At 50.8% G+C, this 15,551-nt stretch overlaps 1 protein-coding gene across 1 annotated transcript in view; it reads left to right on the top strand.

Moving 5' to 3' along the window:
• CTIF (cap binding complex dependent translation initiation factor) overlaps positions 1-13,232 on the top strand; it is a 116,397-nt gene extending 103,165 nt beyond the window's left edge. The window contains exons 10-11 of the mRNA XM_059833637.1: positions 10,898-10,951; positions 12,987-13,232. Of these exons, the coding sequence (XP_059689620.1) occupies positions 10,898-10,951; positions 12,987-13,202 (270 nt within the window). The 3' untranslated portion in view covers positions 13,203-13,232. The remainder of the gene's footprint in view (positions 1-10,897; positions 10,952-12,986) is intronic.
• The last annotated feature ends 2,319 nt before the right edge of the window (positions 13,233-15,551 follow it).

Here is a 15,551-nt window from a genome sequence, read left to right as displayed (position 1 = left end):
ATGGTTGAGCTGGCTGTTCTTCATCCAGCTCTGTGCTGCCCACGGCTGCGTGTGTCTCGGCGGGGGTGACATGGGCCAGCCCAGCTTGCTGCCCTCCCTCCTTCATCCCGTGGTGCTGCTGGGGAGGAGAAGCATTAGGACTGGGTCCTGAGGGACCTGGCCTGGCTTTTGGTGATGGCTGAGGTCTGCAGGGAAGGAAGGATCGTAGCCAGCTCGGAGCCACAGTCGTGCTCCGCAGAAGCCAGGACAGAGGAGTGGTGTTGGGAGGTTTGGCTCCTCTTGTGTCTCGATCTCATCTTCAGCGGATGTTGTTGGGACGCCAACCCAGGAGGTGCCTCTGGGCCTGGGAGCTGCCACCTTCCTGCCAGCCCTCTGCCAGGAGGAGCCGCTTCCAGCCAAGGTGGTTGGTGTCGAGTGCTGCTTTGGATGCATTTGTTTATTTTTATGACGCCATTCAGCAGTCAGACCTGGCTTTACAGCCAGGTAACCTGAGCAGTTGCCTACGGCAGCAGACCGAGGAGGTGGAAAAACTGGCTTGCGGGACCTAAAGCTGGAGAAGATGCCAGGTGGCGATGTCACTGTGGTCCCCTCGAGGCATCTCGCCGACTGGGGACCCACAAGGGCAAGCAACACAGGGTGGGCTCTGCCCCCTCTCACCCCCTAAAATAACTCTCTCCCACCCCTTACCCATGCCCCTGTGCTCTTCTGCGCAGGGCTTGTTTCTTGTTGAATGTTTAAGGTTCCTCTTGACTCCTTCCTCCAGCCCGCTGAGGTCCCTCTGGATGGCTGCTCCTCGAGCACATTGAGTGGTCCCCCAAACTTGGTATCATCTACAAACTTCACAAGAGCGTGTTCCTCACCTCCTCCAGGTCATGGGTAAGGATGCTAAACAGGGCAGGTCCCAGGATAGATGCCTCAGTACTCCTCATCGCTGGCTTCCAGGCAGAGTTGGGTTGTAACCCAATAGTTACAGCCCTCTGAGCCCAAATATCCAACCGTTTTTTTTAGATGTCTGGTTGTCCACCCATGATGTCCTACCTGGGATACAAGGGGATTGGAGTGCAGGGGTGACAGGGAGCAGACTTGCTGTGGCACCGACCCACTCTCAGCACCCACAGGTGCATCGAACGGGGCTGTTGGGACAGGTTCAGAGCAAACCCCGGGAAGCAGCTCATCACAGAGAGACTAATTAAACTGCAAAACTCCTTCGTGCAGGAGGCTGTGGCTGCAGGACCAATTCACCAATTATTGCTGCTGGGGCTGGGTGGGTACCCTGGGGGTATCACCCAGAGCATCACCACCAGTAAGGGAGATGTAGACATTGACCTGACCCAAGACAGATGCTTTTATGGTCTTATTACCATCCCTGGGGACTGAGGGCAGCACTCGCGAGCGGTCAATCAGCCCCACAGAGGCAGTGGGGAGCAGACCCAGCAGGCTGGCAGCCGGCAGGACAGTTGCTCCTCTGCAGGAGTTGTCTCCTACCTCCAGTCTGGTTGGCAGAGACGGTCCCATTTCAGCATCGTTTAAAATCTTGGCACGCTCCCATCGCTTCCCTGCCTTGGTACACGCTGCTAACTGAAAGCCTCGGGGTGGTGGTGCAGGGAGGATAAATACTCCCCGTCTAATTGCCTTTCCCCCACGTCTGAGTCTGCGGTGCAGCATGTAGACGGGTATCCACTCCCCTCCCTTCTCTTAGTGCCTGTTATCTCCTGGGGCCATGCTGTGTAATTTAGCAAAATATTCTAACACGGTAATTAACGTCTGAACTTCAAGAGGGCACTGCCTTTTCACTGTCTCCTTCAGAGGAAGAGAGAGGAAAGCCTTCCCGGCTGCAGTCAGATGAGCGAGGAGGGTGGTGCTGTTTGGAAAAGAAAATTGTATCTTTTAACGAGTTGGGGTTTTTTTCTTAATCACTCTCACTTTTTAAAAAACATCAACCTTTTGAGACAAAAAGGGATCTTTGACAGTATAATGAGATGCTAGGATTTTTAAGATTATTCTCCTAGTCAGAGAATGAGACAGAATTTTTCCTTTATCGAATGAGCAAAGGCACCAAGGGGGCCAGATCCTGACCCTGCACCACCCTTCCACCCAGGTATCTCCATGAGGCCAGATCTGACTGGAGAAAATAAGTCTGCTAGGAAGAAGAGGACCTATTTCCTCATAAAAGTCCCTTTCTGGTCCCCCCATCTGGTTCTGCAAAAATCAGTGGTTTGGTCTCCAGTCCAGCGGGACTGGGACAAACTGGGAAGTGGTTTGTAAGGGGAAAGGATGGAGGAGGGATGAGGGATATGGGCATGGGAGGGAAGGGATGCCAGGGAAGGAAGGAGAAAGAGGAGACTGGGGGTCAGGGACACGGGAAGAAAGGAGGAATGGGGAGAGCAAACGCATGGGGAAATGTCCTGGGAATCCAGAAGAGGAGGATTGAAGACCTGGAAGAGCTGGAGAAGAGTCTGGGATTTGGAGCAAGCGGGGTACACTGATGCGTGGGGTGATGTGGACCTTGGGAGCCGTGGCAGGAGGTAGCATGCAGGAGCAGGGGTCTGCAAAGAAGAGGGATGGGCACGTGTCTGTAGGACCACGCTCCCGGCAGGGGTGGATGTCCCCGTGCCTCCGTGCCTGTCGTGCGATAAACAAATAAATAGCCAGGCAAAAAGCTCCTGCACATGCAGACCCCCTTGTAGCTGCACTGGCAAAAACCCTCCTGTGAACCCAGCTGTATGGGAAAAAAAAAATTCCCTTTAATCGCCATCATTTTGGTCAAAGGGCAGAGTTAAGGTGAAGGAGATCAGGTGTTATTTGGGAGTGGATGAGGACAGACCAAAATGAGGAGGGCTGCGCCATGCCTTTGAGCCCAGCTGGTCTGTTGAGTATTTTATGTGCAGGAACATATATTCTTGGAAATCTACGGGACTCCTTTAGTCCCAGCATTAAAACCATAATGGCGTATTTTAAATAGGGGAGGGGAAATGCCATCCTTGTTTCTCTGCGACCCAAGAAGAAGGCAGAGGAAGCAATTAGGGCAGATAAAGAAACGAAACTAGATACCATCTCACAGGATGGTCCCTCCTCCTCGCGTGGCTTTGTTTTTCTCCTTCGCCCTCCGTACCAGGCATTGTTAGTTCCCAAAAACCCTTTCAATGGGATGTAAACACAACTATTTGCGTCTGCCGCCATGCGCTCTCTCCCTCCGCAGAGCCAGGAAAGCGGAGAGCGTCCGGCGAGCCAGGGTGGAGCCCGTCGCAATCAAGCGCGATGGCCTCACCACTGTTTCTTTCCATGTTTTGTGTTTCCCCGGGACCCTTGGGATGAGATCACATCCTCCTCTCCCAGGGTTATTATGTCTTCGGCCGGGCAGGATGAAGCTGGCCGTCTGGGTGGCTCGGTCTCCTTGTGCACACAGACTGGGTGGCTCTGTCCATCTGTCTCACCCACCTTCGGGTCCTGAAGGTCCACCTCCAGCCAGGGGATGTGTAACCACCAGGCTACTGTTGGATTTCACTGTCGGGGTTGATGAGTGACCAGATTTTCTTCATGATTGTCTCCAGTAATTACCTCTTAATGGTTTCCATCTTCACAGGAATCCCTTCTGCTGTTGCAGACCCGGGGAGAGAGGGTCATGTTTCATGGTTTCCCTTGTCTACAGTGGAAAGGAGTAGGAGGAGTTTCCCACGACTGGGTACAGGGTTTTATTCCTCTGGCCTTAATTCAATTTGCTGTTAAGTATCTCTGAGTTCCTCAGGAGCCTGACAAGGAGGATAACCAACATTTTGGTTTACTCGACGCAATAAACAAACTAATCTCTTCTTACCATCCTCCCAGGAAGTCCTGGTTGGGTAATAGGAGAACAGAAGTCTCCTCCTCAGCTCAGAGCAGCACGTCACTGTAAAAGGAGTAGGTGCCACCAAACAAACTCCTTCAAGTTGTCCAAAATATGTTAGGGAAAGTGCTTCCTATGGACACAGCTCTCGACACAGCTGTGCCGGCACGAGCAGCTCCAGCCCAGAGCTCCTGCCCGCCCTGTGCCACCTCCTCTGGGCAGCTGCTTGTGGGACCAGCAGTGACCCATGCTGCTGGCCTCTTCCTAACGGAGCAGCACGAGTTACTGTCAGCATGTTCTCACCCAGGCGGAGACCAAGCCCCCCCCCAGTCAGGGAACTGGGAAGACGGACCACTCCATGAGATGTATGGGCTGGTGGCATCTTGGGCATCTTCAAGTGGGCTTGAAGACTTCACCAGATCCCCAGAGAGGCGTGAGCCGAAGGCCCTGCAGAGAGAAACACCCTTACTAGAGGATGCAGCCTGACGCAGCCTGCCTCTCCCAGCTCAGCTGGGCTTTTGGAGCCCAACAAATAATGTTTTGGAGCATGGCAGAGCCTGTGCCTCGTGCAGAGATCAGCACAGGCAGCTCCATAAGGGAAAGGTTTGCCCCAAAACTTGGTGGCTGGGCAACCTCAGCATCAAATGGCTGAGCAGAGAAGATGCCACTTATGCCTGTGGACTTCTAAAGGGCTTCTGTTTCCAAGTGCTCACTTGTTTCTTCTCTAGGGAAAGGTCTCACCTGATTTCCCTAGCTCCCAGGGTATGCCCTGAGAGGGATTTGGTACCCCTTTAGAGAGGGTGGCACTGGCACAGCTTGTTGGTGGGTGCAGGATCAGCCCAGCTGACCTTCTGATGCCCTGGGTCAAGGAGCTGATGCTTCTAATGGGAGCAGATTGTAGAAATACTGAAACTGGCCTTGCTGGTGGAGTGTTTTGTAATTACTCATCCCCCACACCCTCGTTTGTACTTTGCATTTGCCCCAGTCTTGGCTGTTTTCACCACCCCGTGCCTTGTGACAATAAGAAAAGTGGAATTGTAGCAATTCCTTGTAGCTCAGAGAAGTGCGTGACTCTCACCATGCAGAGCAGCCAAGCAGCCCATGGATCTTATCTAGGGCATCTTCCTTGAACACTTGCGACAGTAGGTCGATAAGGGGCTGCTGGAAAAACAGAAAATTGCTATTGATGTCTTTCTGCGGAGAGCCTGTGAAGTGCAGCAGAACTGGCTTGTGCTCCCAGGAGGACCTGTCTAGCAGATCGCAGGGCTTCCAGGAGGTTTTTGGGGCAGGAGTTCCCCAACTGTGATCCATTAGACCACCAAGAGTGCCTGCAGAGCCGTGTCAGCAGGACAGCACACCCTGCGCCTTAACAGCGCTCCTGGTTGTAGGGGATGATAATAGAATCATAGAATGACAGAATGGTTTGGGTTGGAAGGGACCTTTAAAGGCCATCTAGTCCAACCCCCCTGCAACGAGCAGGGACATCTTCAACCACATCAGGTTGCTCAGAGCCCCGTCCAACCTGACCTGGAATGTTTCCAGGGATGGGGCATCTCCCACCTCTCTGGGCAACCTGTGCCAGCGTCTCACCACCCTCATCGTAAAGAATTTCTTCCTTCTATCTAGTCTGAATCTCCCCTCTTTTAGTTCAAAACCATTCCCCCTTGTCCTGTTGCTACAGGCCCTACTAAAAAGTCGATCCCCATCTTTCTTCTAAGCCCGCTTACAAGGGGGTCTCTATGACAACCCCAACCGCAGAGCTGGAACAGATCCATCTTATTGAGGACAAAGTCCACCACGGCCCTTCCGAAGGGCTCCTCTGGTTAAAAACAGGACTGGGAAGCACCATCTCTCCTGCACCCTTTCGAGTACAGTATGTTCATTCTGCTTAAGCTCCGAGTGGCACAAACAGCTGTTTTTTTCCTTCTTCCTAATCGAAACATGTCTCCGTTTTCACCCATTGCCTCGTTTTACACCAGTGAGCTGGTTGCTACTCCTGGATGATGCATTTGCAAGGCATTGGTTCCTTTGCGGTCGTGGTCCATGCTCCCCAGGGGGAATACCGGCAGGCACCTCCTCGTGACCTACGCATTAGATGAAAAGCATACCTGTGGGCAGGGACCACAGAGCGGTTGCGAGGCTGGAGCTTCATGCCCGAGGCTGTCTGGATGTCCATGCGTGTTGCCACCTGGATGGATGAACCCGAGATGCCCGTCGGGGAGACAGGGCAAGCGGTGCGTGGGCTGCGGTCAGTCCAGCTTTCACTGGGTCTCAAAGACATCCCAACCTCTCCATGGCTCTGGGTGGGTATTTTCAATCTTTCTGTGCTTTCACACCGGAGTCATCACCAAAGCATCAGAAAACACTGCATGCTAAGAGGTAGTTTGTGGCAAGCGTTGCTTATATGTCATTTTGCAAGCGATATCATACACAATAATTAGTACTGTGCCTTGCAGGAGATACATCATTGCAGCTGCAAAGGGTAATGTATGCGTTGGGCTGCTCCCACTCCATCTCCTGGGGAGAATTGCTGAAGAACACAATTAAACCTGCGTGGTTGGGTGATAAGGGACGGTGGGGCAGGTTCTCCGGTCCTGCTTGTGGCGTGGGCACCCCTGAGAATACCAGGTAAGCACTTTAGCTTCTCAGCAGCCCAGATGATCTCAGAAAGCAGATAATAAACCCAAATATTCATGGGTATGTGAATCCCATCAGCTTAGCTCTCTGGTTTGCTCGTGGTGGTCCGCACCGCATGCGTGTGCATCCATTGCTGTTCAGGAAGACCAAGCTGGTTCTCTCCGTGATGAAGCACAGCTGTGGTTTTGGGGGCTCTTTGCTCTGTCAACCGCCATTGTATGCCCACCTCATGGGGCTTATGATGCTTACTATTGCAAAGATGTAAAGAGCAGGTTTTGGGGCCACGGAGGCTACTGGTACCAGTAGCATGCCACGGAAACCAGTTGCACTCCAAAGCCACCCTGCAAGGCACTGCAGCTCCCCCACCACACGCAGCACTTCCAGGAGCAGACCCTACAATTTATTTTGGGTTGCTTATGAAAATACTTAGCACCTGGAGCCCACCCGGGCATGCTGGCCTCACAGAGGACCTTGCCCAGTGCTCCATCTCTCAGCAAGACGCAGACATTTGGAATAGGAGGAGACCAATACCTTCCACCAGGCTGCAAAGCTGCTAGTCCAGCACCAGAAACAAAAGTGAGAAGCCTTTCGCAACCGAGGTTGGGTATTATATGACTGGCCGGGCAGATTCTGGCATGCAGCCTCTTCTCTTAGGAAATCAAGCAGACTCTTTGTCTGCTTTCCAGCAGGAACTGCTGCTTTCATTGCCTGGCTTCGCCCAATACGGGGGAAACCGGCTGGAGAGCAAAGGGAAGTTTTTCTCGCAGACAGCCCCAGCCTCCGGGGGATGATTACAGGTTAAACCGAGAAGCGTGTGAGTCTCGGCTCACCTGCCCTGTTGTCTGCCTTGCGCTCCTTTTTTGACTCCCTCGTCCACATTCATCAACCGGTTTGAACCATGTGGGAACCTGGTGGAGAGGGATGGGATGGTGCCCATGGTGGGATTTGGGCAGATGCACGCAGCAGGGAGGAGCAGTTATAAATAGCTAAATAAATAATAATTCCAATGTGGGAGTGCTAATTTAATGGGTATAGCGTGTTTACGTTAAGATATTTTAAGTAAATATGAATTAGATTGCAAATGATGAATGCAATTGGTTGGGTTCAGGTTTATGGTCACGCAAGTGCCGGTACTTCAGGGTTGTGATTTCCCTGGACGTCTCCAAGCGTTTCCACCATTTTTTCTTGCAGTGTCATCAGCGCTGACATGGGGGTCAAAGAGCTTTGGGAATCGCTGTGCTTTTGCTAAAGCAACCACCCCGCTGCTTTGGGGTGCCTGGTGCTCACATGAGGCAGCCGTGGGTGGGGACAAAGCACCCTTTGAGAAATGCATGCAAGGCGTCACTAGTGGGTGAGGACATCGATGGCAGGACCCCAGACAGCATGGTCCTTGCAGTGGAACCCTTGCTGTCTGCCTTCAGCAGCAGTTCAGTGCCCGTGCCAGGCTAGGGAGAGCAAACTGGGCTCTTTGATCTCCTCCTGTCCCCGCATACGGGGGTCAGCAGCAGATAGCTGGTGCCTACACCCCAGGGAAGCTCCAGAGCCCCACTCCAGCATTCTAGAAACACAGTTATGATTGGGAATATGTAGAGAAACAGTGACATCTTTCTGATCCTCCTGGCTTCAGACCCTTGCACTGATGCAGGTGGCTGACAACCGTCTGTGGGCATGGACTTGCACTCTGGTTCCCAGAGCACCAGCAGATCTGCTTGCTGGGTCCTGCTGTGCTGTGCAGGGCCGTGCCTGGGTTTGGTGGGCACGTTGTGGGCTTCCCCAACCCACATATCACACGCAGAGGTTGAACTGTGGCCCTTGAAACTGGTGTCTTTTAGTACCTCGATGGAGGAGTGGAGCATGTGGTGCCGGGATGGATGATGTGGGGCACATGGTGCCTCGATGGAGCAGTGGAGCACGTGGTGCTTGCATGGATGTGGTGGAGCACATGGTGTCTCAGTGAATGAGGTGGAGCACATGGTGCCTGGATGGACGAGGTGGAGGACATGGTGTCTCAGTGGACAAGGTGGAGCACATGGTGCCCTGATGGACAAGATGGAGCACATGCATTCTCCTTGTTCAGTCAAGTCACGACAGATGAGGTCCAGGAGGGCAGCGTGAAGGTAGAGGGTGCCTGCCCAAATCTAGGGGTAGGATATAGTCTCTGTTTCATCATAGGCAGGTAAGACTATTCCTCATTAGCCAAATATCTGAGCACTTGACAGTGACATATTCACCTTCACAACCACCTTTTGAAGCAGGGAAGTGTGTCCCAACTCTGGGGGTGGGAAGCTGGGTGAGGAAAGCCCAGGTGAAGTTGCAACGTTCCCCTGATCACGTATCCCTGGCAGAGAACAGGATCATCGAGGAGACCATGGCAGAGGAAGGGCTGGAATTGGGCCACCATAGATCCTTCCTAATCAATCGTAACTTTTCTTGCTTTTATTTTCATGTTATGTTCTTTACTAAAGAACAGCAAAAATAGGGAAGGTGAATATATATTTAATTTGCAGCCCCGCTTCATGCCATGCTCACAAGCTAAATACCCCAGGAGTGAATTTCTGGACTAGTGCCTGTTTGTATTTGTCCCTAATTGATATTTTTTTCCTTGTTTTTGTTGGGTTTAAAATAATCTCATGTTTTTTTGCGAAGAATCTGTGAACTGTTTGTGAGAACTTATCTCAGAGCATGTGGCTTGGGCTTAACTAACATTTTCCAAACAACTCAGCAGAAAGATAAACTGGGGGGAGAACTGTTGCGTGTCTTCAAAACTCTGGCTGAACCTTTGGCTAATGTGAGATAAAAACTGATGGACCGCATGCTCATCGAGATGCTGTAAACATCATCTTCAAAGCAAACAAACTGCTGTCTGCCGAAAAGAGGAGAGGGTGAAGACAAAACTTTGAGAGCAATGATAATTCCTTGAATTACCTCTTTTTTTTCCTAGCTATTTTCCAGCAGTTGTGGAGCTGGTAAACAAATAGGCGTTTATTTGTAAAGCAAAGGAAACAGGAAAAAATGAGAGTGGGAAGGAGAGATGATAAGGCTGAGAATCAGAATTGTGATTTGAACTAAAGGATGTGACTTTGGAGCATGTTAAGTTACACTGAGCCGTTTTTATATGGGCAGTTTTAATTAGTCCAACCACTTTTCCAAAGTTTGCTTTTCTCTGATGAATTTCAGATACTTATGAAGCCCAAGTTTTCCCATTTTTTCTCATTTTTCTCAGTGTTTAGTGCATGCACTCAGCTCCCTGCTCTATGCAGGGATTAGGTCAGGGCCAGCAGGGCTTGTTCAACCCAAAGTGATGGAGTGGAAGTGGGCATAGCTTCAAGTGTTGCCAGCACTTGTAATTTTATCAGCCACCTCATGGTGCAGTGTTTTTCATAACTCTCCATCTATCTTTGTTGGCTGATTGAGAATCTCAGTATTTTATCTACTTGAAACACGACTAGAACAACTGTGCTTTCTCTTGTGGTTTTAGCAAAATACCTGAAACTGCATCTTTGTGTGCGTGAAAAAAGGTCGTACAGATGAAAACAAAGAAAAATGTGTATTTTTGATCTGATTTCAAGGGTCCTTGCTCATGGTTTCAAGATTTGTGGTGTGAGACGTGCTGAGCTCCTACGCTTTGCCATTGCCAAGTAGAGCCGTTGACCCTCCCTGCGCGCCCTGAGTCTGAACCGAGAGTGGCGAGCATCTTCCTTCACCGTCCCATGCCATGCACAGCAACGTTTTGGGTCTCTCTTGAAAGTTGCTCATGCTTACAAGCTCGTGTTTGTAGTACAAAGTTCACGGAGAGCAGAGCAGGGTTGGAGTTGGTGCACCTAAGACACCATAGTTTCGCTGCAACCCATTGCACTTGCACCACTATATAATCAGTCTAGAAGGAGCCGTATTAATTACGGTGTATTGGATGAAACGCTTTCCCATCAGGTAATTTTGTGGCTGTTAGAAGTGTCCCCACAGGGACGGAGAGGTTCGGTGGTGGGTGGCTGCCTGTCAGGCAGAGCCCTTCCCTTCCAAACAGCCGCTCCCAGGGCTGTGCTGCTTGAACGTTGTCATCTGATGGCTGTATTTAGTTGCTGTGTATGTGAAACGACTCGTTTCTCATTGCATTTTCTCATTGCCTGCTGTGGGATAAAAAAAGCAATGTAACCTAACTAAAATTTATTCTGAAAGCTGTTAATCTAGATTTTCTATATTCTGCCCCGCTTGCTGGCTCTCACCAGCGGATACGCTGGTGATACCCTTTAGCCTGTGTTTTGTCACTGTTTATCTAAATTTTTTGTTTTGGTAATCTCTTTCCTCCCCTCTTTCTGATTTTCTGTCCTTTCCTCCTGGAAGTGTCAAAAGCCAAGCTGGACGAAGAGATGGAAGAAAGGTCGTAAGGGAGGAGGAGGTCAGGCATTTCTCACCGCCTCTGTTTTCTTTCTTTTGCAGTTGTTGCAATCTCAGGATGTGAAGGAAGACGCTGTGCTTTGCTGCTCCATGGAGGTAGGGAAGTACCTGCACCACCCACCCCGGTCCTCATTGCTTTGCCCCTTGTGTCCTTGGCTATGCAAGTGCCAAGCAGCCGTGTTGCCTCTTTGCATTATAGAGTCATAGATTCATAGAATGGTTTGGGCTGGAAGGGACCTTTAAAGGCCATCTAGTCCAACCCCCCTGCAGTGAGCAGGGACATCTTCAACCACATCAGGTTGCTCAGAGCCCCGTCCAACCTGACCTGGAAGGTTTCCAGGGATGGGGCATCTACCACCTCTCTGGGCAACCTGCTCCAGTGTCTCACCACCCTTGTCATGAACAATTCCTTCCTTCTATCTAGTCTGAATCTCCTTTCTTTTAGTTTAAAACCATTCCCCCTTGTCCTATCGCTACAGGCCCTACTAAAAAGTCCATCCCCATCTTCCTTCTAAGTCCCCTTTAAGTCTTGAAAGGCCACAAGAAGGTCTCCCCGGAGCCTTCTCTTCTCCCGGCTGAACAACCCCAACTCTCTCAGCCTGTCCTCACAGCAGAGGTGTTCCAGCCCTCGGATCATTTCTGTGGTCTCCTCTGGACCCGCTCCAACAGGTCCATGTCTGTCTTGTGCTGAGGACTCCAGAGCTGGAGGCAGTACTGCAGGTGGGGTCTCACCAGAGTGGAGTAGATAAAAGACATCACTTTGAGATAAGAGATGGCCCTTGAGACTCTTATCACTGGACTTTTGATACATGTAAATGGATGCAAAAAGTTTGGTAGCTGGAGTCCCATCACAAAATTGTATCATCCTGGTTCCTTCAAATCTCACCCTGCATTTATTTTTTAAGCGCAAAAATCACCTGTATTGGAGCAAAAGCTGCCCAGTGGCTCACACGGAGAGGTTTGCTCTGCTCAGCAGCAGCTTTACAGAGAAATGCTGGTACAAGAGGAAATGGCCTCAAGTTGTGCCAGGGGAGGTTCAGGCTGGATATTAGGAAAAATTTCTTTACTGAGAGAGTGGTGAAGCACTGGAAGAGGCTGCCCAGGGAGGTGGTGGAGTCACCATCACTGGAGGTGTTCAAGGAACATGTGGACGTGGCACTGCGGGACATGGTTTAGTGGGCATGGTGGGGTTGGGGTGATGGTTGGACTTCATGATCTTACAGGTCCTTTACAACCTTAGTGATTCTGTGAAGTATAGCAGAGTTACATTAACTTTGCTTTTGGGAATTGATTGGCCTGTGGGGATGGATGCTTTCCTTGCAGACAGCAGTTGAAATTGCAGCCTGGATGGCTGAAATTCAGCAAAGCGACAGGCAGCAGAGGAGGAGAGCTCGCATTTTTAAGGTTAGGACTTTGGGGAGCGCTGCGTTCAAGCCCCACGAGCCTTCCGCGATGGTGGACTCATTGCTGTCCACTCCAAGCTTGGACCTTCTCCACTGTGGGACCAACCAGGGCTTATGCTGCTCCATGGAGGCTCTCCAAGGAGTAATTGTTTTAAAAAACCCTTGGCTGTCCTCAGAGAAGTGGCATGACGGGTAGAAATGCAGATCTCGGCAGGGCAGGATTTGTTATGCATACAGGAGGGCTCTGCTTATTCCGATTAATGACTGGGAGTCACTGACAGCTGTGAATCAGCGCGTAAATGAAGGGCCAGGTAGAAGGCAGGAATACCACATCACAGCCTGCACTTTGTTTTGACAATAGCATGATTTTTAGGTGGGATTTTTTTTTTAATTTTTTTTCAAAAGCAATCCAGTGTTGCCGCCTTTGAAGTCAGTGGGAGCTGCAGCATTCACTCCTCCAACAGCCCCGCGCGGATGCTTTTGAAAACCTCGCCCTTCACGTTCGGCTCTTGGAGCCTGCTGCCGGGTGGTTTTGGTTTCCAAAAGCCACGACGCCTTTAACCTTGCCTGTTCGCCCCGCTGCACTGAGCAGGGGAGGACTGGAAGGGTGGAGGGTGTCTACAAAAGCCAGCACGGTGTTTTAATATCATAGAATCATAGAATATCTCAAGTTGGAAGGGACCCCTAAGGATCAATATGCCATGGTTGACCTCTTCTTCTCCTGACAGCTGCAGAGCACCGGCCGGCTGCTGGAGGAGCAGCTGCCCGAGATGATGACGGAGCTGTTGGCGATAGCACGTGACAAGATGCTGTGTCCCTCCGAGTCTATGCTGACGCGGTCCCTGCTGCTGGAGGTCATCGAGCTGCACGCCAACAACTGGAACCCCCTGACGCCCACCATCACGCAGTACTACAACAAGACCATCCAAAAACTGACGGCTTGAGGGGCAGGGCAAGGTGGGGTGGGAAGGGACGAGAAGAAGACATGCACCTTGACGGGATCCGGCAAGAGCTTTTCCGATTTAAATCCCCCAGCAGACCAAACCCCAGCATGCTCGAGAATACGTTCGTGGGGTGGGGAGGGAGAAGCATGTTTCTTTTTCAGCCGCGTCGCCAAGTGCCACCCCTCTTCCCTGCCGTGGTTTTGTTTTAGGGGTTTCTTTTTCTGAACTCATGGCTCAAGCAGCAGCAACGCATCCCGCCGGGTTATTGTTTGGCTTTCGAAAGAAGACAGAGAATTTGGAAAGAAAAAAAAAAAAACATGAATCCAAGTGGGGGCTAGTATTGTTTTCATGCCGTCCTCCTGCCTTGCCCCGGCCAACTGGCAGGAGACAGCAGGCAGCAGATGTCTCGGGAGGACAAAGCCAGACACACACTACACCAGACGCTCATAATTGATGGCTTTTGTCGAGTGGGGCTTGCGTTAGGTTTTTTCCCCCCCCCCTTCCTCTTGTCTTTGACTTTCTGTGTGTCCCCCCCGCTACTCACCAGCCCTTCAGAAGTGGATCGGAGAGCGGGATGACTTTCTTATTTGCACTGGGTTTTCTTTTTCTCGAGCATTTGTATTTTGTTCTTATTTTATTGTATCGTTGAACGGACAATTGCGAGCAGCTCGGGGACAGGGAAAGCAATGCCTTCCCGCGAGCTGACTAACGGTTTACGTGAAGATGCTGAAGCAGAAGGAGTATTTTAAAGGAGTCCAAAAGCCACTGCAGAAGTAACGTAGCCACCGTCGTCTTGCCAGTAACCTCCTCGGTGGATTGAGAAACGTGTGCTCTGAGCTGGGAGCTCTAAGAAACAGGGGATTCTGCGGCTCTTGCTGTTCAAGTCGCCGTTATCCCTCAGCCACTATAACCCATTTATTTTTTTTGTAATAATTTTTTTTGTTTCCATTGAAGGAGTGCTTTATTGTAATTACTGTCATGGTTGTAATTATACATTGAAATCCAGGCCTGTTGTAGTCGGGCCTAATAATGTATAGGGCAAGGGAGAAATGAAGGTTTGATGATGTTCTTTGGTGACTGGGAAAGAGAAGACAAGATGTGAATAGCAAAAAGGAGATACAAAGAAGAGGAAAGAATAGGAAAAGCCAAAAGTAGAGGTTTTGAGCCTGGCTTCTAACTAGCTGAATTTGCGATCCAGTGTTTCTAGGTGCGTGGTGTACAGGAACGGCTCTGTCCTGTGGTCGGTATAAGTGGCACCGTGTCCTCGAAGGATGGGTGATGTGTTCGGAGGGGGAGAGTTTGCTCGGGGCTCCCCGGATTGCTCCCTGCTGGAGCATCACAAGGGAGAGGGCAGCTGCGGGGGGTGATGCCGTCTGGGCAGGGAAATGTCCGGAGGACAAGGAGGCTGGTACGGAGGGACGTGCCACGCCGTTGCATTGCTTCTCGAATCATGAACAAGACTTGGTGGTCTCCTTATTTGCTTGTCTAGTGATGCTTTGACTTACTAAATCACTTCAGGTGCTTATTTCGGTGAAGCCTAATGGGGGTGCGAGCTGCCCTGTCCCATCTGCGCAGTGGAAGAGGAGCCAAGGAAGGCATGATGCTGGCAGCCCATCCCGTTTTCTTCCCATTATTCAATTTACTTTCCTTTCCCGGTGATAAGAAGAGAGTTTATGCCGTGGCGCCGGCATGCACAGAACCCAGACCAGGCAGGCTGGGTCTGAACTCAGCAGCTCAAATGCATTTCTCCAAGCAAAACACTGAATTTCTGATGGCTTGTAGAGAAGAGAGATTTCACCCCAACCTCTTTGGATGTGCAGTATGTTCTCGGGTGCCTTATGAATGTGTTGGTCTGTCCGCGATGGGGAGGAAGCTATTGCTGCAAAATTTAAAGGGCAGAAATTTTCAGCAGAAAATGCATTGCAGGAGATGAGAGTCCTGATGCTGCGGTTCAATATTATTTGGCTTTTCATCTGGTTGTTTGCTGATGCAGTTTCTAATCCGCACATGGAGCAAGAGGAGCGAGCTGGAAACAGGAGCTTCAATTTTCCTGTCTACCCAGAAAGCAGCAAAATTATTGCTGGGTGCGCTGGACTTATCTGGAAGAATTTGGTTCTGCTTCATGGATTCAAGCCCGGGAGCTTCACCTGGTGACGGCGCCTTGCGTTGGGTCAGCTTCGTTAGTAGCAATGGGGTTTGATAGTATTAATGAGCAGCTGAACTTGATTAAGGCGGCAAAGCCCATCAGTATTATAAGGCTCAGGGTTGCGCCCGTTGCTCTTGGCTTTTCCTGCTCCCTGATTTCTCAGGGAGTGGAGGAGAAGGGGGTTAACACCCGTTGCAGCGTGC

Source organism: Gavia stellata, chromosome Z (genome assembly GCF_030936135.1).
Source record: "Gavia stellata isolate bGavSte3 chromosome Z, bGavSte3.hap2, whole genome shotgun sequence".
Classification (NCBI taxonomy): domain Eukaryota; kingdom Metazoa; phylum Chordata; class Aves; order Gaviiformes; family Gaviidae; genus Gavia; species Gavia stellata.
Note: the sequence above shows the minus strand (reverse complement) of the source record. Positions and strands in the feature narration are given on the sequence as shown.